This window comes from Chiloscyllium punctatum, chromosome 38 (assembly GCF_047496795.1).
Source record: "Chiloscyllium punctatum isolate Juve2018m chromosome 38, sChiPun1.3, whole genome shotgun sequence".
Lineage (NCBI taxonomy): Eukaryota > Metazoa > Chordata > Chondrichthyes > Orectolobiformes > Hemiscylliidae > Chiloscyllium > Chiloscyllium punctatum.
The window spans coordinates 12481809-12505969 of record NC_092776.1 but is presented as its reverse complement, the minus strand read 5'-3'; the positions used below and the strand labels follow the sequence as shown (position 1 = coordinate 12505969).

At 42.7% G+C, this 24161-nt stretch overlaps 1 protein-coding gene across 2 annotated transcripts in view; it reads right to left on the bottom strand.

The window, feature by feature from the left end:
• The window catches only part of mms19 (MMS19 homolog, cytosolic iron-sulfur assembly component), a 69495-nt gene that overhangs the window by 6351 nt on the left and 38983 nt on the right, over positions 1 to 24161 (bottom strand). For both annotated transcript variants that reach the window (XM_072557176.1, XM_072557174.1), the window contains 10 exons: positions 23947 to 24102; positions 21204 to 21303; positions 15000 to 15102; positions 10992 to 11066; positions 9965 to 10091; positions 5674 to 5795; positions 2708 to 2764; positions 2405 to 2591; positions 1735 to 1817; positions 952 to 1116 (listed from right to left, as the gene is read on the bottom strand). In XM_072557176.1, the coding sequence (XP_072413277.1) occupies positions 952 to 1116; positions 1735 to 1817; positions 2405 to 2591; positions 2708 to 2764; positions 5674 to 5795; positions 9965 to 10091; positions 10992 to 11066; positions 15000 to 15102; positions 21204 to 21303; positions 23947 to 24102 (1175 nt within the window). The remainder of the gene's footprint in view (positions 1 to 951; positions 1117 to 1734; positions 1818 to 2404; positions 2592 to 2707; positions 2765 to 5673; positions 5796 to 9964; positions 10092 to 10991; positions 11067 to 14999; positions 15103 to 21203; positions 21304 to 23946; positions 24103 to 24161) is intronic.

The following is a 24161-nucleotide window of genomic DNA, read 5'->3' as shown; positions in this document are numbered from 1 at the left end:
AATGGAATCCGAAGGACCACTTGTGATCCAAGACAGGCGGAAAACACTCTCTGGAGTTTAAGATAATGGCCACGAGAATCAGATGCAAAACAAGAGCAGCTGCTTTCACACAGCTCGGTGTGATCTGGAACTTGCTGCCCGAATGGGCAGTGGAAGTTGATTCAGTGGTAACCTTCAAAAGGGAATCGGGTGAATAACTAAAAACATAAATATGTCAGGATTATGGGGAAGGAGCAGAGAGGAACTAACTGAACAGATTTTTCAAAGAATGGGCACAGGCATGATGGATTGAGGGACTGCGTGCACTGTACAATTTAACACACAGGGGTATCCTAAGCAACAATTGCACATGTAAGTAAGTCAGCTCAAAAGGTACCACTTGTAAAATACTTTTCCTTGCCAATCTCCTGACGGACATAACCTTGAAAACGTTACATTATTTTAAAGTCATTATAAAAATACAAGTTATTGCAATGGATCCGTAAGGTGCAGGAATAGGAGCAGACCATTCAGTTGAACAGGTCTGCTTCGCCAGACAATGAGATCATGGATGATCTAATGATCCTCAACTCCACTTGCCTACCTTTTCCCCATAACTCTCAAGTCCCTTAATGATTAAAAATTTGAGTTTCTCAGCCTTGAATATACTTCATGACCCAGCCTCGACAGCCCTCTTTAGCAATGAATTCCACAAATTCTCTCCACTCAAAAGAAATTTGTCTTAAATGGTCAAATCACCAATGAATCTGAATGTACCACAGGCTAATAAAATTTATGACTATAAAGGCTTGAGAACATAATAAAAGTATCAACAAGAAAAATGTCCTTCACCTCAAGAACCTCAGGTTTCTGTTCCTGAGTAAGCAAGAAAAGATTGCACAAGTTAGATCTGATAATTAAATGATGAAAGTCCTTGGTCACAGTCACAGTGCTCCAGCTGTCTATACATACCATGGCAGGGCTGGAAGTCAGATTGAGCAATTTGTTCACTAAAGTATCTACATGCAAGCTCATGGTCTGAGTGGCGTCCAGCAAAAGAGGATGCAAACAGCCCAGTGTGGACAACTGGACCACCTGGTCTGAGCACGACAAAGCCTCCAACAACAGAGTCAGCAGCTGGTGAAGGAAAAGGAGCAATGGTTAAACCCGGCACAAATCAAATGTTTGGCTGATATAAACTGTACCCATCACGTACTTATTAATAGAGGTATTTTCTAATTCACCTGTTCAAAGACATTACTGCACACCTCCAGAGCAGATGAGATTTGAACGTAGGCCTCCTGGCTCAAAGGTTGGGACACTACCACTACATCACAAGCATATGAGCCAGCACCAATCACACGCTCCCCTCAATACGAGCCAGCACCAATCGCGTACCCCCCCCCCCACCCCTTGATATGAGCCAGCACCAATCACACATTCTCACTGCTGTACCAGCCAGAAGGTGTTGATGCTGATTCATATCAAAGGGTTAAGGGAAAAGAGATGGAGAGGGTTAAACTCAGGAATGCCATATTACACAGAATCACAACCTCCAGTAATATGATTGACTCTTAAGTGCCCTCTGTGCAATTAGGGATGGGCAATAAATGCTGGCCGAGCCAGCAATGCTCTTATTCTGTGAATAATTAAAACAAAAGCACATACAGAAGTGAACAGATGACTAACATGATGAAGTTGCCCAGATTCTATAAAAGGCACAAAGCCCAAAGGGTGAAAAACGTTTTTACTGACCGACGGGAGCTCTGTCATCAGGACCTGCTTCGGAAGACTGTTCAACACGTGAGAAAGTGCCTTAAGGTAGTTCGACTTATTATCTGTAACAAAGCAAGCCCATTGTCCCAGGGTTAGAGGGAATATATCAATGTCACCAAACCACTGTCAGGGTGAAAATGCCAGTGTTGGCATCAGCATGCACTCATTTAACAGGAAACAATTACCACTGGAGATTGGGACTAATTCTCCTGTAATCCTACCCCACGACAGCTCTGTAACTAACATATTTCACTCTGGAATTAGACAGCTCAAAAATCCTGCCTCCAGTTATAATCCATACTTCAGAGACAAACTACAATTATACTAAACACTGCTCATGCAGACCGGTAGCAAATTCTAACCATTTAATTCTCCATTTCCTTTTGTGAAAAATGTGCACACACTCCTGAAGCTGGTGACTCTCAGGATGGAGTCTGGATGCTCCAGGATAGGGACTGAATTTCCCAGGGTGCTACTGTCCGATGGTCTGGTAGAACCCCCCCCACCCCCCCCACCCCCAACCCCAGCCTTGATTGTTGGTCCTACTGCAAACAACGGCCTGTCCTTTCCTCTCATTTGCCAATTAACCCACAACGCCTTCCTTTGCTTCAGAATTCCCATTCCAATTGCAACTGCAGACATGGATCACCTTCACTGGCTGAGTGGAAGCCCTGGACCAGTTTGGGGACGTTCTCGGTGAAGAATCGCTGCCGGTACATGATGCGAATGTCGGCGTGAGTGGCCTTGTTCAGGACATCGGAGGAGTCACTGACCAACACGGAGAATCCATCCGCTGCCTCAGTTCCCAGCTCGGGGTCAGTGAGCAGCTGTATCAGCTGAGGAGAAAGGGGAGTTTGAAGTAAGTGCGATGGGGAATGGAAACAGGCAGATTTGGAGAGATCAGAAAGAAAACAAGCTGCATGGTGTGCACCAGATCAGAGAAATCTCTTACCTTGTCAGTCAATGTGGCAGCAAGAGAGTGATAGCGCAGCACAAGTGATTTTGTTAACTAGGGAAATAATACAAGAGGAGGAAATTGTTAGACGCAGCAGAACACTGCCCCCATTCACATCCCAAGGTGGTCAGAAACATCATTTGAAAGCATCAGCACATCCAGACTGATACAAAACCAATAAACTTACAAGGTGAGCAGATGGCTTAAAGCTAATTATTTCACATTAAAAAAAAATCTTTCATTCATGAGATTTGGGCTTTGCTGGTTGGATCAACATTTATTGCCTGTCCCCCGTTGCCCTGGAGAAGGTGGTGGGAGCTGTCTTCTTGAACCACTGCAGCCCGTATCGTGTAGGTAGACCCAAGGTGCCGAAAGGGAGCGAGTTCCAGCATTCTGACCCAGCGACAGTGAAAGAATGATAATGTATTTCCAAGTCAGGATGGTGAGTGGTTTGGAGGGGATCTTGCAGGTAGTAGTATTCCCATGTACCTGCTTGTCCTTCCAGATGGTAGAGACCATGAGCTTGAACAATGATGTCCATGGAGCCTCAGTGAGTTTGCTGCAATTCATCTTGTCAGTAGTACACACTGCTGCCACTTTGTGTCACTGATGGAGGGAGTGAATGTTTGAGATGACGATGAGGTGCATATCAAGCAGTCTGCTTTGTCTTGGAAGCTTGTGTGAGTGTAGTTGCAGCTGTATTCACGCAAGCAAGTGGGGAGTATTCTATCACAGTCCTGTCAGGATTTGGGTGGTCAGGTCCAATCTCTGACCTGTTCTTGTAGCCTCAGCATTTATTTACTGTGGATCAGTTAGCTCAGTTGGCTGGATGTTGGTTTGCAATGCAGAATAATGCTTACAGCATGGGCTCAATTCATATGCCAGCTGAGCTTACCATGAAGAAGTCTCCTTCTTAACCGCTCCTGAGGTGTGATGGCTCTTTGGTTAAACCACCACCAGTCATCTCTCGCTCTAATGAGCAAGCAGCACTCTGGTTAGGCAGGACTTTGGTATCTTTACTTTGACCTACTTATGTGACTGGTCTAGTTCAGTTTCTGTTCAGTGGAATGTAATCCCTGGAATATTGGCAGTAGGAAATTCTCCCAAATGACCACTCCTGGTACCTGGTTGCATGTGCCACCTAAACTCAGTGACACAGAGTCAGGATTGTTTGAGGTAGTTCACCGCCACCAGTCTTCCTTTATCTTTGCTTTGTCTGGGGCCTACCTAGAGATTAGTGGTGGAGGACAATGTGATCAGAAGAGGCTCTGTTTTTAGATAACAAGATACCACTGCATGATAGCATTAAACGCAGTGACATTTGGTCAGGCATCTTTACTTGGACTTTAGCGGATGGTACAGCTGTATCGGTTTCCTCCAAAAACTACAGTAAGACCATGAGATTCTCAGATATAGGAGCAGATTTAGACCATTTGGCCCATTGAGTCTGCTACGCCATTGTATTTCTCAGATCCACTCTCCTGCCCTCTTCCTGTCACCCTTGATCCCCTGACTAATCTAGAATCTATCTACCTGTTTTAAATAGACTCAATGACTTGGCCTCCACTACCTTCTGTAGTAATGATTTCCACAAATCTACCAGCCTGACTTCAGTTCTAAAAGGGTTGTCACTTCACTCTGAGGCTGTGCCTTTTGATCCCAGTCACTCCATCTAGTGGAAACATCTTCTCCACATCCATTCTATCCCAAGCCTCTCAGTATTTTGCAAGTTTCAATCAGATAACCCCTCCCCAATTCTATACTGTTCATTGAGTACACACCCAGAGTCCTCAACTGCTCCTCATATGACAAGCCCTTCACTTTTGTGAACCTCCTCTGGACCCTGTCCAAGCCCAGCACACTCTTTCCCAATTATGGAGCTCAAACCGCTCCCAAAACTCCAAATGTGGTCTGATCAGATCCTTATACAGCCTTAGCACTACATTACAGCTCTTGTAATCTAGCACTTTTGAAATGAAACAAATGCAAGTATTGCATTTATTCTTAGGAGAATCCAGAGTAGAATGCCTTGTCTCCACCCACACTGTGTGGCATCAGTAGGATGGGAGGAGCTTTGTAACATGAATATTAACCCCTTCAGGGCCATTATTCATACAACAGTGGGTAATCAACATACGATGCAGTCTGCCAGGAAAGACTAGAGAATGAAGGAGTGCTACTGGCAAATACAAAGAGGAACTGAATCTCAAACTTGCAACACAGACGAAAAGGCTGTTTGGACTCATGTGTCAGGTCTCCGAACCAGCCACTTACTTATGCGCATGACCCCAACTGCTAAACGTTTCAGTATACATTACCCTCTTCAAAGTCTTACAAGATCCTGCACTCACTATAGTTCCTGTTAAGTCTTATTGTAAGTTTTGAACTGCTACACTGAGTCACTGGATAGCATCTGGGAGCAGAAACACTGGCCGACTGCCCCAGTGCACCTCTATCCAAGGATTTTGAGAGAAGTTGAAGAAGTGCCTGCGCTCTTGGATGCATTTGCTGTATAATGCCTCTGCTTTAGTCGGGAGTAGTTCTTTGAGTCAGATGTTGGCAAGTTCAACTCTCACACCAGAGGTTCTAGCACAGAATCCAAGGTGATACTCTCGGTGCTGGTTCTGAAGAAAGGCTGCACCATTCAGTGGTGCTGTGAAATAAAATGAGTCATGGAAGCAAGGTCCTGTCTTTCCTCTCAAGGAAGAAGAGGATCCACAGCTACTATTCTGACCAGGAACAAGGGTGTTCTCCCATGGCCTGGTCATCCGTCAAGAATCACTAGAGGGAAAAATAATTGGTAATTATCATATTGCTGCTGGTAGGAGGTAGTGTGCACAAACTGGCCAAACGTACATTCCAAAAGGGACTACAATTAGTCTTTTAGTTCATGAAAGGCTCTGTATAAATACACATTTCTCAAAAATTGAATAAGTATAACGACTGGCATATAAATTCCTTACCCACAGCAGTAAGGTGAAAACTCGGGTCCTGCTAGTAGCCTGTGCACAAACTCCAGCATTCCTCTCCAGCCCACTGTCAATCTTTTTCAACACATCCTGGAGAACAGAGTCCAATTGTTCACCTACAAACACGCACAGGGAAAGGATTAATCACAGGACTGTCCTACACAACCTGAGCTGAGGTTCCTGCAAGTGGGAGTGGTTAAAAAAAACAGAGAGAGGAAGCTAAAGTTGGCTCTCAAAAATTATTTTTAGAACATAACCAACTCAGAGTAGGAGTAGGCAATCCAGGCTCTCGAGCTTGCTTCAACATTCAATAGGATTGTGGCTGATCTCAGCTCAGCCTTGATTCCATCTTTTCTGGCTGCTCTCCATAACATTTCCACTCATTGAAAAACCTGTCCATCTCCTGCTTAGATCTTCTCAATGTCCTGACATCCACTGCATTGTATTCCACAGATTCATAACACTTTGAGAAGTAATTTCACCTCATGTCTGTTTGAACTATGCTACCCTTCACCCTTATGGATAAAGTCCAATATGGATACCCAATTGGGCAAAGCTTATTAATTAGAGCACAGAGATGTGCAGCACAGAAACAGACCCTTTTGCCCAACTCGTCCATGCCGATCAAATATTCTAAATAAATCAAGTCCCATTTGCCAGCATTTGGCCCACATCCTTCTAAACCCTTCCTATTCAAATACCCATCCAGATGCCTTTTAGAGGTTGTAATTGTACAGCCTCCACCCCTTCCTCTGGCAGCTCATTCCATACACGCACCACCCTGTGTGAAAAAGTTGCCGTGTAGTTAACTTTTAAATCTTTTCCCTCTCACCGTAAACCTATGCCCTCTAGTTCTAGACTTCCCCATCCCAGGGAAAAGACATTGTCTATTTACCCTATCCATGCCCTCATGATTTTATAAACCTCGATAAGGTTTATAAAAGGTCAGCTGACACTCCAGGAAAAGTAGCCCTAGCCTATACAGCCTCTCCTTATAGCTCAAACCTTCTAGCTCTGGCAACATCCTTACAAATTTTCTCTCAACCCTTTCAAGTTTCACAACATCTTTCCTACAGCAGGCCTTGTGCTCCATCACTCCTCTTGCTGAGAGTTTCCAGGACAATCAATCCCCATTCGCTAACGGTCAGCAGAACTTCAGGATATCAGAGAAAGGAAAGCAGGTGCTGAATCTTGAGTCACAAATAAATAGTGTTTATGTGAAGCAGCGTTAGACAAGGGGTGGTCACATGTCATAATCCCTGACTTGAAGTAATTCACTCTACCCTAACTTCCATTGCAAGTTCTTATGTCCACATTTATCTGAAAGTGCCTGTGTTATTTATCCACTGCGAGTGGCTTTGCTGCAGAGACTCCACTAGAGGGAGCGTGGTTACAAAATGATTGTTTATACAGGCAATTTCCTATTGCAAATCCAGCCACAGAAAATTATATTAGAACCACAGTGACACAGAAATGCATGCACACACAAAGTTTCCAATTCAGAAACCTCAAGATACAGTGCTGTTCACCACCAAGATAGCAAAGAATAGTGAGACCCCATCTTCCAGAGCAATGTTTTAACAACCAGGTAACGAGGTATGAACTGTTGGTGTTTGTTGATGGTCTCCCTTTACCTTTGATGACAAGGCAGGGTGTTATATAAATGGCAAAGGCTGAATCCTATGACTAATTCACTACCTGTCCACTGTCTATAATTTACAAGTCAAGATGTGATGGAATACTTGTCAGTGGCTGGGATGAGTACAATTTCAACAACACAGAGACCTGACAGCATACAGTACACAGGCAGCCTGCTTGATTGGCACCCATCCACCAGCAACGACGAGCACGCTCTTCACCACCAGTGTTGCTGGGATGCACTGCACCAACTCATCACACCCACAATTTCTACCATTTAGTACAAGGGCAGCAGGTAAATGGGAACACAGAAAGTCTATAGCCTTAAAACTTGTCCTTAACCATTTAGACTAAACGTAACATTGAATTACAGAACACATTTGCTGCACACTAGAAAAGAAGCTGAAAGGCAGGGAGGGTCAGGCCACAAAAAGGGGGAAACCCAGGTTACGCAGAAGATAAAAGCATGCTTCTCATCAGCATGCTCCTAGGCAATTAAGAACATTTGCCTTAACATAAGTGAATCTGTGTAAACGGGACACCGAGTGATAACATTCACGGCCGTTCCCTTGTGAAACTAATGACAGTGTTTGATTCTGACCTCAAAACGAATCTCTCGGTATCATCAAAAGCCTTGTAATTAATGGTCAGGTCCTATCAATTATAATGGATTCTTATTATCCTTGCAAGCTAGGCAGACTCCGAGGGAAAAACATCTTTTCTGTAACAGTCCCCGACTTAAGAGTTCAAAAGGACATGTGTGTGTGAGTGAGTGAGTGTGAGAGAGTGAGAAAGAGAGAGAGAGAGAGAGAGAGAGAGAGAGAGAGACCATTTTAATACTGAGACTGCTGAAGCCAGTAGAAAATTAACTCTTTGTGCTTACTTGCTATGGACTGAATTTAATTGCATTTTGAGACTTTATGATGATGTTGAGTAGCCATTACTGGTCATGAAATGCAAACTCTGTAAAAGGTAATATTGATGAAGCTTTAACTTATTTGCTGTTCTTACAGACCATAACTGCCCCACTGTCAATTCTAGCAAATCAGATCTTATGTCTTGCTTGAATTTGAATCATAACTCTGAAAAGAAAGCAGGTTTAATTTGAGGCTAATTAATCAGTTTAAATACAACCTTACGGTAACATCTCAGCCTCAGGTACAGAATGATTCTGTGCTTAAGATAAAAATCAGGAGTCTGCTCCTAGTTTAAAAATTATTCTAAACCTAACATTGAAGAGATTCTGACACAATCTGTCAGGAAGCTATTTTATGGTCAAAAGTTTGCCCTCCTTGCAAAGAAGCCATTTTGTAAAACAATGGTATCTGACGTGCGAGCTGTGCAAGGTTACCTTACAAACTCTTCCAATTAATTCAGACCGGTACCTCTTTATGATAGGCCCTTATCTTGCCAGCAGATGCCTAACTCAGCTGGATTTGTTTTCCCACCTGATGAATGGCTCAGGGCCTATAGGAGTGATCAGTCAAGCGCACACAAACCTGTCAATTAACTTCACTTCCTTACGAATTATTGTCTTTCACTGTTATCGGTCTAATTAAGAACATGCAGTGTTGTTGTAAACTTTTTGTATAAAGGAAACCACTTTGTGACAGTACAACAGAGTAGCCTGCTGGTACCCTACTCTCCTCGGTTATTAGAACCTAGCTCGTTTAGCTTATAGGTATCAGTGTTACATTGTAACAGTGATGTAATCAGTAAATAAAGGAGATGACTATAATTAAACTAATCTGCCTGTAAGCCGTTTTTTATTCCAGACTACCAAGAGTACGATCTCCGGGACGAACCAAGAGAGGCTTACAGGTTGAGTCCACAAAGGATTCCCTGGGCCGTCTCAAATTTATACTTTAACACCACCACCACTTGCAAGTTTGTCTCCAAGCCACTCTCCATCCTGACTTGGAAATATATTGCCATTCCTTCAGTATTATGAGTCAACATCTAGCACAGGGAGTGCAGTGTTTCAGCACAACTTCCTCAAGGAGTTCTGAGGAAGGGTCAGTGGACAGCAGTAATGGTGGAGCCTGGTACAATTACAACATTTAAAAGGCATTGGATGGGTACATGAATAGAAAGGGTTTAGAGGGATATGCTGGCAAATGAGACTAGATTAATTTAGGATATCTGGTCGGCACATAAGAATTGGACCTAAGAGTCTGTTTCTGGACTGTAAATCTCTATGACCCGAAACGTGAACTGATTTCTCTCCATAGCAGCTGCTGAGTTTTTCCAGCAATTTCTGATTTTATTTCTCAAGGACGATTTAGGAATAGACAATAAATAGTAGCCTAGCTGCTGCAAATAGGTGCTATGGCTTAGGAGGTTAAAGGGCCTGTTTCCAATCAACAGAGGATCTCGAGTTTCAACCTGAATGCAGCTTTCAATTAAACTGATGTGTGCCAGAGAACATTTTGAATTAAATGCCAATATAGTGTCAGCATTCAAATCACCTTTCCAGCAAATCTCCGACAGTTGTGTAAATAACTCATAAGGAAATGGTTGCCAGTGGTGCTTGCCACCTGTGAGTGAATAAATAAAAGTCTTGTCTGCAGAATATTGAGCAATGGGCTGATGTAGATCGCTACTTCTCGCCTGTGAAGAGAAATGCTGACCTAGACCCTGTTCTCACCTGCAGGGTATTTGTTGATGAGGCCAGCAATGCATTTAGCAGCAGACGTGTAAGTGAATCGATGGTCGCTGGTGCAAGCTAGCTCCATTAGTCGTTCCAACAACCTCTCCTGTTGTGGTACTATTATCTGCAATAAACAAAATGCTTCTGTAACTTAGTGATCTGAGATTTATGAAATGAAACTAGACCTCATTCAGAGGTGTCCTCTCTCATGTTGTTATCAAAAAGAAAGGACTCAACATTAAGATGAGAACTTAACTACAGTGTATATATACATATTTATTTGACAGCCACACTTGGTGTTGAGAGCAGCACTGATTAAGTAGATGCAGAGTGGAATCATAGAATCCCTACAGTACAGATAGAGGCCATTTGGCCCACCAAGTCTGCAGCGACCCTCCGAAGAGTATCCCTAACCCCCACCCCATCCCTGTTCACCATAATTAACCCACTGAGTCTGCACAACGCTAGAAACTATGGAACAATTTAGCATGGCCAATCCACCTAACCGACACATCTTGGGCCTTTGGGAGCCCCCTGGCAGAAACCCATGCAGATAGGGAGAGAATGTGTAAACTCCACAGAGTCAGTCACCCAAGGCTCGAATTGAATACATAGCCCTGGCACTGTAAGGCACCAGTGCTAACTGCTGAGACACAGTGCCACCCTCTACATGGTTTCCAATGCTCCCAATTATATGTTCTAGACAGATTAAAGTTTGTTCTACACAATTCCCATCAAACTCTCCCAAGGTAGGTACAGCACAGGGCTAGACACATCCTAAAGCTTTCTTTGCATGACTCAACCCAACCTCAAGTGTGATTATCAGTGTGATAGTTTCATGTACCAACGCATCCTGCAAAACAAGGAGTACCAACTTGTAAACAGTCTTAGTTTGGTGGACTCTCCTTAACCGTTCACCTCATCAAAATGGTTGAAATGGATCAAGGTAACTCCAGCTCCAAGGAGGAAAAGACCATCTAGTGATGGTGATAATTTTGCTTGCTTAGGTCAGGTTAAGACTCACGTTCTTTGGCAGGGAGCAGACAGCAGCCTGCAGAAGAGCAATCAGCTGAGTTTGTGGCCACGGAGAATCCGGTGACTGGAAAACAAAAAGAAAATTTCACAGTTTACAGATTACAATGAAACATTCCAATTTCTCAATTCTGTACAACTTCTGTCTCCAATCATAAATCCACTGTGTCGAGCTTCAGATGATGGTAGGGGAAATATAAGTTTGCCTTCAGTTGAGGCATTCAGAGGTGCTGGAGCTTTTTATTCAAGGAGGAATGTGTTCGAGTCTGGAACACCTTTTATTTCAGGAGCCCTGTATCAGCATCAGGCATTTCTCAGTTAGAACTCCCTGGGCTCCATCCCGACAATGATTCTCTCCAAGAACAGATCAATCCCACGGCATCCCCAAATCAGGTTGAATATTAGCACCTCACATTAGGCAGTTTGTCAACCCAAACTGAATGGAATGGTCTGGAATGTACTTAGTTACATTCTGCTCAACCATAGAATTAGTGTGTATCCGGATGGTGGAGCGGGAGGTGGAGTTATGAACTAATTCTGTTACTTCCAGTGCGTTAAGTTTCTGAGTGAGTCTGCAAGATAAAACAGGGAGATATCAAGGAGATGTCTGAGCTTCAAATCAAGGGCAGGCAGAAGAAGGGGTAAAGCCATTTAGGATTGAGATGAGGAATCATTGCTTCACTCAGAGGGTAGTGAAGCTTTGGAACTCTTTACCTCTGAAGGCGACTGAATATGTTTAAGACTGAGACAATAGATTTCTACATATTAAAAACATCAAGGGATAAGATAAAGCAGGAAAATGGTACTGAAGTAGAAGATCAGCTTCAATCACCTCAAAAGGTGGAACTGGGTCAAAAGGCGGAACGGCCTACTCCTGCTCCTACAGTTTATGTTCTTTGAAGTACTGAAAATCAGAGATTCATCAACCTCTCTAACGCACCTCCTGCTGTTTGCAGAGTCACTGGAGACCTAGGGCAGTGCACCAACCAAGTCAGTCAATGCAACGTGGGATAAACCTTGCCTGGGCTTGGGAGGGAGGCATAACAGAACTTTAACATCAACTCAGTCCCTAATAAAGTTTTGTTAGGCAGCATCAGACCTCAGTACCTTAGACAATGTGAGATTGTTCACCCAAGCCTCAGCAGCACTTATGTCAAGCAGACTAGGATTTTCCTGCTCCTCGGATACAGCCTGACCTGCTGTGCTTTTCCAGCACCACTCTAATCTAGACTCTATTTAGCTGAATAAGTTGTGCCCTACATTCTTTCGGATAGAGATCACTGGAAAGCCTATGTTCATCGGCTGTCTTCCCTGATTTAGCTCCCATCACTGTCGCAGCTGAAATTAGCTGATTCATTACTGACAGAAGGTCAAACCGGAGTATTCTAGTCAGCATGGCACAGCTACATAGAAATGCAAGAAACAGCTGGAGCAGGAAGGCCATTTGAGACTGTTCCAACTTTCAACAGGACAGGCTGATCCATCGGCAACTCAGCTTTCTTGCCCTACACCCATGTCCCTTGATTCAGTCACTGGCCAAAAATCTAGTTTTTAAAAAAAAAAATCATTATTTCATGTTATATCAACATCACTGGCAAAGCCAGCATTTGCTGCCCTTCCCCCTTGTCCTGGAGATGATGATGGTAAAAGCTGCCTCCTTCAATCACACCATTCCGTATGGTGTCAATAGAAAGTGAAATATATGCAACAACTGAACATCTACAGCATTATTGCAAAACGATTCACAACCCTCTAACAGGATAGAATAATTAGGAGCAGGAGCAGACTGTTCAGCCCCTCAGAACCTGCTGCACGAACTCAAAAATATCATGGCTGAGCTGATTGCAGCCTCAATTCCCACCCATCCCTGAAAATCTTTGCCTCTCTTGTTACCTACCTCGGTCTTTAAAATGATCAACGACTCTGCCTCCATGCCATTTGCGGGAAAACAATGTTGCAAACACTCGTGACTCTCAGAAAAAGTTGAAAATCACACAACACCAGGTTATAGTCCAACAGGTTTATTCGGAAATACAAGCTTTCGGAGCGCTGCTCCTTCACCAGTAGCTAGTGTGATTTTAAACTTTGTCCACCCCAGTCCAACATGGCACCTCCATATCATGGCCTCTTAGAAAAAGTATTCTCTATCTCAGACTATGAAGACGTTTTGATGAATGACCAGTTTCTATGTGGGGTGGCTCAGTGGTTAGCACTGCTGCCTCACAGCACCAGGGTCCCAGGTTCGATTCAAGCCTCGGCGACTGCCTGTGTGGAGTTTGCACATTCTCCCAGTGTCTGCGTGGGTGCTCGGATTTCCTCCCACAGTCCAAAGATGTGCAGGTTACGTGAATTGGCCACACTAAATTGCCCATAGTGTTAGGTGCATCAGTCAGAGGGAAATAGGTCTGAGTGGGTTACTCGGAGGGTCCGTGTGGACTTGTTGGACCAAAAGGCCTCTTTCCACACTGTAGGAAATCTAATCTAAATCTAAAAAAGGCATGATCTGATTGTGGCTATATAGCTGGTTGCTTATTCTGAGACTCTGACTCCTAGTTCTAGACTCCCCAAAGGATAAACTACAGAGCTCTCAGGAGGACTGAAGGCCCGTTGAGATGAAATGTCTGAATCTGAATTTAGCACCATCTCATTCTGCAGAACAGGGAACACCCCCAGTATTCCTGCTGCTGTAAAAGTTAGTGTTGCTTCATTCATTCTCATTTATTTAGTTTCAAACAGCTTACTGTAAACAGTATGCTGGGCTTTATCTGAAGAAGCAGAAATGTAAAGGGACTGCTTTAACTGTATACAGCCTTGGTTCGATCCGGAACTGGATTCAGATCTGGGCACTGCATCTCAGGCCTTGGAGGGAATACACAAGTGATTCACCATTCACAGGATGACATGTATTAATTTATGAGAATGGGTTGCAACTTCAGGCCTCTCAGGGATAAATGTTTGAGGAGTGATTAAATTTAAGTGATTAAAATAATTGAAAGGGATTCAACCAGATAGGAAGAGAGAGAAATTATTTCCTCTAGTGGGAGAGTCAGAACTAGGGTGAGCTGGATGCAGTATTCCAATTGGGATCTGTACAATACTCTGAAAAGTAGAGCTCAGCGATTCAGGATTAAAACCAAGAAATAAGCAGTCACGGAAATCTAGAACTCGACACTCCAAAAGGGTACAGATGCTGAGGAACAAACTAATCGTCCTTGCAGGAACTTTTTATTCAGTAAGGGTACCATTAAAGATGGGTGGCTGGTCTTGATGTACAAGATCAAGAATGGTTTCACTGACAGGCAGAACAGGCTCAAGGGGCTGAATGGTCGTCTCCTATTCATTTGTTTTGTTTCCAGTCAACAATGCAACAAACGTTGCATGTGATGACTGGATAAACCGTGGGCCCTGCCTAGCTCCACTAATGATTCAGCATTGAAGACCCCAGGAACAATGTCAAGAATGGAGAACTAAAAGCAATCAGAATCCTGTGAACACCTTGGTGCATGTCTGGCTGGAGCAGGATTATGCTGAGCTACAATGGTGTAGCCACTGAATAGCCCAGCCAATACTGTGCTCAGCCGGACAGAACACAGCCAGTTGGTTGGCTCTTGCAAAACATTCTCAGAGGGTCAGTACCACAGGGGACACTGTTAAAGATAACTGGAACTCTAGGTTCTGATACAGATAATCTGGAATGCAGTGGGCTGTGGAGAGAGATTCAGCAGTTAACTTAGATAGGAAAACCAGTTAACTAATTGAGAAATGAAAATATTTATCTTTTCCATCAACCTGCTCAGACATATTATGACACCTCTGGAATAGGTGGGATGTGAACCTGGGTCAACTGGTCCAGAGGTAGGGACATTACCACTGTGCCACAGGAACCCTCAACAGCTATGGGACTAATTGGCATTTGTTTCAAAGCTGGTGCAGAATTTGTGTGTAGAATGATTCTCTGATGAAAGATCATTTACAAAAAAAAAACAAAGGAGTTGCTCACCTGAAAAGGCTGGAACTTTCTGCAAAGGTTATTTTCAGGCAAGGAGGAGACATCCCCATCAAGGTACAAGGCCACAATCTGGGAGATTGTTCTAGAAGCTCGTCTAAGAGTGGGTAGTGTTAGAGGATGGGGAAGGGGGAAAAACGAAAACAAAAACTTTTCTTTAATAACAAAAAACTTTCTACACACAAACGGAAAATTCCAAAAGGTAACTCATGTCACAATTCAAAAATAATTTCACTGCCAAGTTATTTTCAAAAGCCAGGTTTAAAAATATTCACAGAATGAAAAGGTTGCTGAGAACCTTGGCATTTCTTTTCCTTTATTCGTCTATGGCAGTGTTTTTCAATCTTTCTGTATACAATGCCCCCTTCTTATCCCTGAAATCATGCAAAGCCCCCAGATGACCAAAGTCTGTTTTTGCACATATAAACGCAACACACTGCAGTGCTGAAAATGGAAAACCTTTGTGAAAAATGTTTTATATACAGCAAAAAATAAATGTTATTTATTACTGTTCTTACTGTCCACCTACTTTTGACTCACTCTGTATAAATTTTAGTCTGTGATAGCAAAATAGTCAGTGCAATCCTTGTGGTTCATGTTGTCTTGCTAAATCATATACATCGGTTTCAATTATTGTCAAAAACAATCTCAGGTCACCACGCTGAACAACATCCATGTGATTGCGGGTCTTAGCTTGTATTCTGGCAACAGCACGGAATCCTTTCTTAACCAAATAAGAGGTAGGAAATAGTAGTGCAAACCACTTTGCCTCTTTGCTTAATAGCAAGAAACAACATTGGGTGGCATCTTGAAGCCAAAAAAGGGTCTCACCCATTTGCGAAAACCGAATTTTCATTGCAGTGTCTTTTTGAAGCTCTATCATTTCTTCCTGAAGGCAAATGCCCATTTCTTCTGAGCATGAGATAAACGGGTCAGTCAGCCATGTAGGGATCTCCACCTCGATAAGATCAGCAAATTGTATTTTCATATCATCCTGCAGTGCACAAATGTGAGCTGAGTAGATAAGTACTTGATCATCAGTAACATCCTCTGTAATATTGTTTAAACTCAGGAACTGGTAAAACTCACGACGACTGATATTCCGATGAAAGAGATCAAGTTTCGCAATAAAAGATGTAACAGCATTCCTTGCTTTTATGAAACTCACATTATCTCCTTGTATCTGCATGATCAGCGAATTGCACTTATCGAATATATCCGCGAGATATGCACAGTCGTGTTTTACGGTTTCAGCTTTCATACAAAGGTTTTCATTATTTCTGTGTAGGAATTCGATGATAGAATCGAACACTTCATGGAAACGATTGAGGCATTTTCCTTTCAAGAGCCATCTTACTTCTGTGTGCAGCAACAATTGCAGAAATTCATCTTCATTATTTTTATAGAGTTGGCGGAGAAGTCGTTCATTCAGAGCATGTCTCTTTATATAATTTGCCTCATCTGTCACCACTTGTAGAGAATGGTTGAGGGCTTCACTAAGTTTCTTTGCAGCCAGATGCTGCTGATGGATAATGCAGTGTACTGTGAAAACATGTGGCACTTCTCTCTTTAATAATGCGACAAATCGCCGATGTTGGCCAGTCATAGCACGTGAACCTCCATAGCACGTGCACCATCCATAGCACAAGCAATAATGTTTTTGAGGGAAACAGACTTTTTATCAAAATAATCCTTGATGCAGTCTAAGATAGTCTTACCTTTGGTATCTGTCGGTAGATCCAGAGCAAAATGTAGTTCTTCTTGTATTTCATTTTTGTTGATGAAACGTACGTACCCCAAAAGAAAAGCTTGATTTCTGCATATCGTACTTTCATCAATTTGTAAGGCGATTTCTTTTGATATCAAAAGGGAACATAATTTATCTTCAATGTTTGACGCCATTTCATCGATGCGCCTTCTCACAGAATTGTTGCTAAGAGGAATACGCTTGACAGTCATTGATGGCTCCTGACGTAGCAGGGTTGATAATACTTCAGCAATAGCTGGAAGCACCAACGATTCACCCACGGAATGAGCTCTACCACATTTTGCAATTAGCTTTGCTATGTTGTATGATGCCACAAGGCCACCCACATTTGTGGCTCCCATCTTTGAAAAAGCAGTGGAAATCATTGGTCGCTGATTGAATTTATTCTTTAATGTTTGAAAATATGCCAAATCTTTGTCCTTTTTGTCACTGTGATTCTTTTCCAAATGTTTAATAAGATGGGAAGGCTTCATGGCCTTGTTGGAAAAACCTTGTTCACAGAAGAAGCACAGTGGTAACTGCTTATTAGACAGAGATTGAATAAAGCCATATCACAAATAGTCCATGCTATACTGCCTGTACTTTTTCTTACTCGATGAGGCCATTTTTACACTGTCGCTCGAATAACCTGATGGAGTCCTGGGTATTGCCTTATCATGATGATTTTAAGATGCTCAGACAAGTGGCAAAATTTGATTGGCTAATGTGCATTCATTCTGCCACCCAGTAGAACAGTTGAAAAGCTGTGTTTCATCTTCCTAGAAGCGGCACGAATTAGGTGATATTGATCTCGGCAGTAGAATCAGTGCCATCTGTGAACGAGTTCAAATGGTTTGCCATTCACAGAGAAGATGGTCAACAATAGCGCAGCAACCAATCAGAACGCATGCCTCCATGGGTGCAGGGAAAATAACAGGCGCTTCCACCCTCCCCTCCCCTGTTGAGAAACACAGATCTATGGGATTCAGGCATCACTGGCCACTTGACATTTGTTGTCTGGCCATAATTGCCCTTGAATTGGATATGCAGGGAAATGTTCGACAACGGAGGGATAGGGGCAGGGGCAGGGGCGGCTTTGTTCAGAAGAATTGAGGACATCTGTTCTTAGTGTAAGTGGATTGGTGATACCATTTATTCACTTGTGGAACATGTGGTAGTACCTCCTTCTCATGGTGGGGTCTGGAAGATTGCGCATATTTCACAGTTGGATATCGGATAACTAAAATTTTGGTTATATCGAAGACTCTTAACAAAACTTATATTCAAGAGGAAAAGATTTAATAAGGTGAGTGGAATATGCACATAATAGAACAATCCTGATACATAATCATGTAAACCACACTGAGCAGATTTGAATTTATGAAGTTCAGCTCCCTCATCTTGACTGTTCTGGAATGTGAATGTCTCATTACCCCTACAAGCTAGGAAAACATGAAGTCCGAAACTGAGATAGTAGGAAAGTTGGAAGATGTTCATATGTGAGTGAGAGAAAAAAATATTCTTCTGTAAATTATATTCACTGACTGAAGAGACAGAGAGAGAGAGACAAAGAGAGAGAGAGACAGAGAGAAAAAGAGAGACACAGAGAAAAAGAGAGACACACAGACAGCAAGAGAGACACACACAGACAGACAGGACAGAAGCTGATGGAAAGATTAACTCTTTGTGGTCTGATTTGAGTGAATACTGGCTTGTCATGGTTTGAATGTTTGTGTGCTGTTCCCTGGAGCCAGAGATCCGAGAATGTTATGAATTTAATTTGCATTCTGGGAACCTGAGATGATTTTAAAAGAAAAAGCCACTTTGTAGGACAATGATACTGGAAATGTTAGCTGAGCAAGGTTACCTCATGACTTTTTCCATATAGTTTAGACTATAGTCATTATGATGAACTAGCCAAAGCAACTGACCATTTGGCCTGACTTGATCAGGTTTCCTACTTTAATGTGCGTGTAGCTTAATTAGTTAAGCATACTCAGACCCGTCAGTGAGTTCCTCTTCCTCTGCAAACTTTTGTATTTTATTGCTGCTCATCTGATGAAGGACATGTGGCTTTTTTGTAATTTTAATACCAATTTCTGTGTAGAAACAGCTTGTTTGCAGCAAAAAAGGGAGCAGCCTGAGAGAGCTCTTAGGGGTAAGAGCTGGTGCTGCTACTCTGCTAGTGGTTTTAAAACCTTAGCTCAAGCCTGGCCTGTAGGTATCAATATTATAGTGTATGGTAAATGCCATTGGCAAATAAAAGGTAATAATTTAAACTAAACTGTCTCTAAGAATTTTATATTCCAGACTACCACAGAGTAAGATCTCCGTGGAATCTTTCTTTTATACCTACAATTCCACGAAAGGGCAAATGAAGCCTCCTTTATAAGACAGTAGGACCGACAGTGCAGCATTCCTTTCATTATCGGATTGAAGTGCAAACCTACATTTTGGGCTGAGATCTCAAAGGGAGCTCGAGTGTTAACAGTGGTTCAGTTGGTACCACTCTTATCCAAATCAGGAGGTTTTGGTTCAAGCCACACTCAAGGACTTGAGCTCAAGGTACTGACATTCTTGTGCCAGGGTGTTGCACTTTTGGCTGAAATATTAAACCAATGGCCCAGCTTCTCTCTCACAAGAGCACAATTTCATACAAGAGTTATCCCTAATGCCCATGGCCAATGCCTGACCCCAAGTCAGTGTCTCAAAAAATTATATGGTCATTACCACATTAATTGCTGTGGGAGCTTAGTTACCACAAATCAGCTGTTGAATTTTCCTACTTTACAACAGTGGTTACATATCAAAGAGCAATTGTTTGGCTTTAGTTCCATCTGTGGGTGTGAAGGCATCAGAGAAATGCAAGTTTTGTTTTAACTATGAAACCACAACATTCTGATTCAGAGCCAGAGTGCTATCTCCTGAGGTAAGCAGCCAAATGAACTTTACACTTGCCTGAAAAAGAGCTTCACACATACAAATTACTGTTCAAGTTCAAGGAATTTAGATAGTCAGGCAAATGCAGAACAGTGAATTACAAGCAATAAATGAGATGAATGACAATTCTTGTGCTTTTTGGTCATGTTAACAGAGCAAGAAATGTTGGCTGGAAGCTGGCAAACAACTTGCTCCTGTTTCAGTATCCCCTCACCAAAAGGTCGTTGATATGCAGAACTGCCCGTTTCTTTTCAGTATCTTCTGGTAACCTCACTGACTTAGAACTAGTGAAAGATCCCATGAACGAGAGAAAAACACTAATTGCGGGTTTACAAGGTGGCACCTATCATCCATGCCATCGTGAACATCATTATAGACATCATTACAGTGGCAACATCCATAGCTGTCTGGAACAGCGATGACGCTTCCCAATTGCCAGTTCCAGCAGCTGGTATCTAAAATAAATTAGAAAACATGTGGGCCACAGAGTTGACCAATCTACACATGTAATCCAGATACGTCCATTCAAGGCACTATTGCAGCTGTGTGACACCACAGGACCATCAGTATATGCACAGACTCCAGTGGCCATCTTTGCACAGATGAACTCTGCCAAGCACCCTTGATATTTGGAGCACATGCTGTAGGTTGACAATTCACTCATCAGGTCCACTCTCCACAAGGGCAAACGGTCAATAAGTTGGACCAGTCTTGACTGAGACAGAGATTTCATCCTAAATAAGAAACAGGAGCAAAAGTAGACAGTACAGCTGCTTCAGACTGCACTGACTGTCAATACAACCATAGCTGCTTCCCTGAATTCATTGCCTGAACTCCTTGACCACAACCTACTGCCACATGAACTCCAATTTCCCACCAACTCCACATATGCTTCCATTCCCTGAGGGGCCAAAATTCTATCATTTGCAGTCATTAATATATTCAAAGTATGAAGCATCTACTGTTCTCGGGAATACAGAATTCCAAAGTCTCACAACCTTCTGAGTGAACAAATTTCTTATCTCAGTCCTAAGTGGCTTACTAATTGTCAATGTTTCCTCTAAACTGTGTGGCTGTGCAGCTGCTTCGACAGTCCACATTGCATTGATTTGTAATTCTGGGAAGTCACTCCCGTGCATAGACCTTGGAGGTCATTGCAGAAAATAAAATTAGTGGGAACATTACTCCTTAGCCTAAGATTCTGTCATCACCTTTTAGATTCCCTGACCAGGGGAAACAACTACTGAGAGTCGATCCTGTCAAACCCCTTCAGAATTTATGTATCAATGAATTTTTTTCCAAAAAGTACTTGGCCCATAAGATCTTCTTCCTGGCCCAAGGATTTCCATCACTCAAGACATTATGTGAATACAAGGGAAGGGTGGGAAAGACGTGGTTGGTCAAGATGATTTGGCCATGGACTTTTGGTACATACTTTTGAAGCATGCTTCATGAACCAGACAAATACTTCCTGTCCCTGAAAGGTACGTGCAAAAGTCATAGAAACTTACTCTGTCTCGCCATCACTATAGGCAGTGCTGATCACAGTCCCAAACGCCGTGATTACCTGTTCCTCACACAGGATGCCAAGCCGGATCTCAGACGCACAGTCTAGATCAGATAGTTTACAAGATTTAGTGAGTAAAATTCACATTTCTTCATTTTTTTTTCAGTGACAAGCTTTATAATCATCGTTCACTTCCAATTACACAAAGCCAGATCAAAAGAGAAAGTAAACTGTAGGGAGCAGTAAATCTAATCTTAAAGACAGCATCTCTGACAGTTCAACACTCACTCAGTGCTGCACAGGAATGTCAGCCTAGATTATATGTGCAAACACCCCCAAAGTGGGACTTGAACCCCTCAACCTTTTGACTGAGGTGAGGCAGAAACATTTGGATGGGTATATGAATAGGAAGGGTTTGGAGGGATATGGGCCGGGTGCTGGCAGGTGGGACTAGATTGGATTGGGATAACTATTCGGCATGGACGGGTTGGACCGAAGGGTCTGTTTCCATGCTGTACATTTCTATGACTCTACAACCCATTGAGCCGCAGCTAACAAGAACAAGTTTCCAAATTCCAGTTCTGAGGAAGGGTCACTTGACCTGAAATGTTAACTCTGACTTTTCTCCACAAATGCCAGACTTGCTGAGCTTTTCCAGCAATTTCTGCTTCTGTCAAGTATGTTCCAAAGTAGGCTGCTTTCTTTTAATGTAGAGCTAATAGACTGGGTTGCATGGAGGTTCATGTCAGGACTCTCAGCTACACGGCATCTCCAGTGGAGGAAGGAGAAGAGGGTCAGTGTCTAGGTGGCAAGACCTGCATCTCAAATTATTTTTTCTAAAAAAGCTACAGGTGAAGAATTTACATGCAGTTGTCATGTAGTTGGGAAAAAAAAAGTTATATATCAACCAGCTGTGCTCACAATGACAGAGATTTCCTATCAGTGTCACATCTGCTGCCTATCATGGTTCAGGAATGGGGAGGGCAGAGAGAATTGGACAGCTCAGGGAATTGATCAGTTCAGACTCAGTTTCTAATTTCAGGATAGCTTAATGTGTAAATCTCCTTCAGTTTACTCTTGAGACGTAGTTACAGACTAATATTTGTGAGAGCAAAACAATACCCCTTTTTGTTAACCATGTTTGCTCATTCCCTTGGTTAATCCAATCCAGGTGTCTAACAAAGAAATCTCTCTGAAGGCATGATTTGGAGATGCTGGTGTTGGACTGGGGTGTTGGACTGGGGTGTACAAAGTTAAAAAAATCACACAACACCAGGTTATAGTCCAGCAGGTTTAATTGAAAGCACTAGCTTTCGGAACGCTGCTCCTTCCAACCACCTGATGAAGGAGCAGCGCTTCGAAAGCTAGTGCTTCCAATTAAACCTGTTGGACTACAACCTGGTGTTGTGTGATTTTTAACTCTCTCAAGGCAGACATCAAACTGTGTCCCAAACAGGTGCCTTGAGATGCTCAGCTCCTTATTGTCTCGCTGCACGTTCTTGAGAAAACAATGACAAGAGTGTACAGCAGAGAACTCTTGCTGAGGGTGGGTGGCACAGGACAAAAAAATGGGGCACCCAAGAGCCTGTATCACTCAGAACAGGAAGAAAGAAAAACACAGATATAGCAGGAGGCTATTTGGACCCTCGAGCCTGTACCACTAATTAATGAGCTCATGGCTGATCAGAGGTTGAATTCTATTCATCACGCTTGACTCCATTCCCCTTAATATGATCAGCCAGCAATCTAAATTAAAATTATTAATTGAGTTTGCACCCACTTCAGTTCTACATACCTAACCACTCCTAACTGATCTGGTTGATTTTAAGGTTATGTCATCATTTTTCTAGATTCCTTCCACAGACAAAATATCAAGATAGAGTGGAGGGAAAAAAAAAAAAGAGTCTGGCTAAATGATAATTCAGCCTTCCTTTCCAGTGGAAGTATCTGTGGTCCATTCAGCCCCTCTGTGCAGTTCTGTGACTACAATCAACCAAGTGAGTGGCAGAGTGGGGAAGTGGGAACTAATCCAATTCCCACCACTACTGGAAATCTCAGCAAGTTGGGCGACTACACCTTTGATTGGAAGTTTCATTTTAAGTTGAAAGAAAGTAAATGTGTGTGTGTGTGTGTGTGTGTGTGTGTGTGGGGGGGGGGGGGCAGGGGGAGGAGAGAGGGAGGAAGAGAGAGAGAAAAAATGCAAGTGAGATAAGAGGTCTTTGAGAAATGCAAACACAATATGAATTCCAATAAAGTAGTTAATAAATGACAGGTTGGCGAAGTCCCAGGTTAGGGTCCCAGCCTATGACAATTTAACTGATCCGCTTTTTGAATCCAAAATAGTAAAAAAAAATGAAAAAGTTTTAAAATTGACCAAATACTGCAAATATTTAGTTAGGAAGAAAATTAAAATAAAAATGGGAAAGAGCATTGGCAGGTACTAGCTCATAGTTACAATGCATGCTTAAGGTTATGTTTAATATCCTTCAGCAGTTTGAATGAACTCTGGGTCAAGTACTTCAGAAGAAAAAGAAGAGGGAAAAAGTGTAGAAGCCCTGATCCAATGGAATCAAGGTAAAGCATGCTTAATATTTAATAGCAGTTACACTGTTTTGTACAAAAACATAAAGAGCAAGTGGGAGTCATGACTTAAAAAGGTAAACAGACCTTTCTGCTGTCCTGTAAGGGAACGCTAACTTGGATGCTTAGCAATGCTCGTTTGGGTTTGGCTATAAGGTCATGTTTACCTTGCACAGCTGTCTGGATGGCCAGTCCCAGTAGGCATGGAACAACCATTTGGTGAAAGTACTGGCTGCTCTCTTCAGCACCCCGACAGTGTTCTGCCACTAGCTGCAGGCTCTGGCAGATCAAGATGGCCATGTCGCTTTCATTGCCTGAAGTCCCTGCAAGAATATAAAGTTACTGTAATTAGGTACCCTGATGGTGGAGCTCTAATGTACGC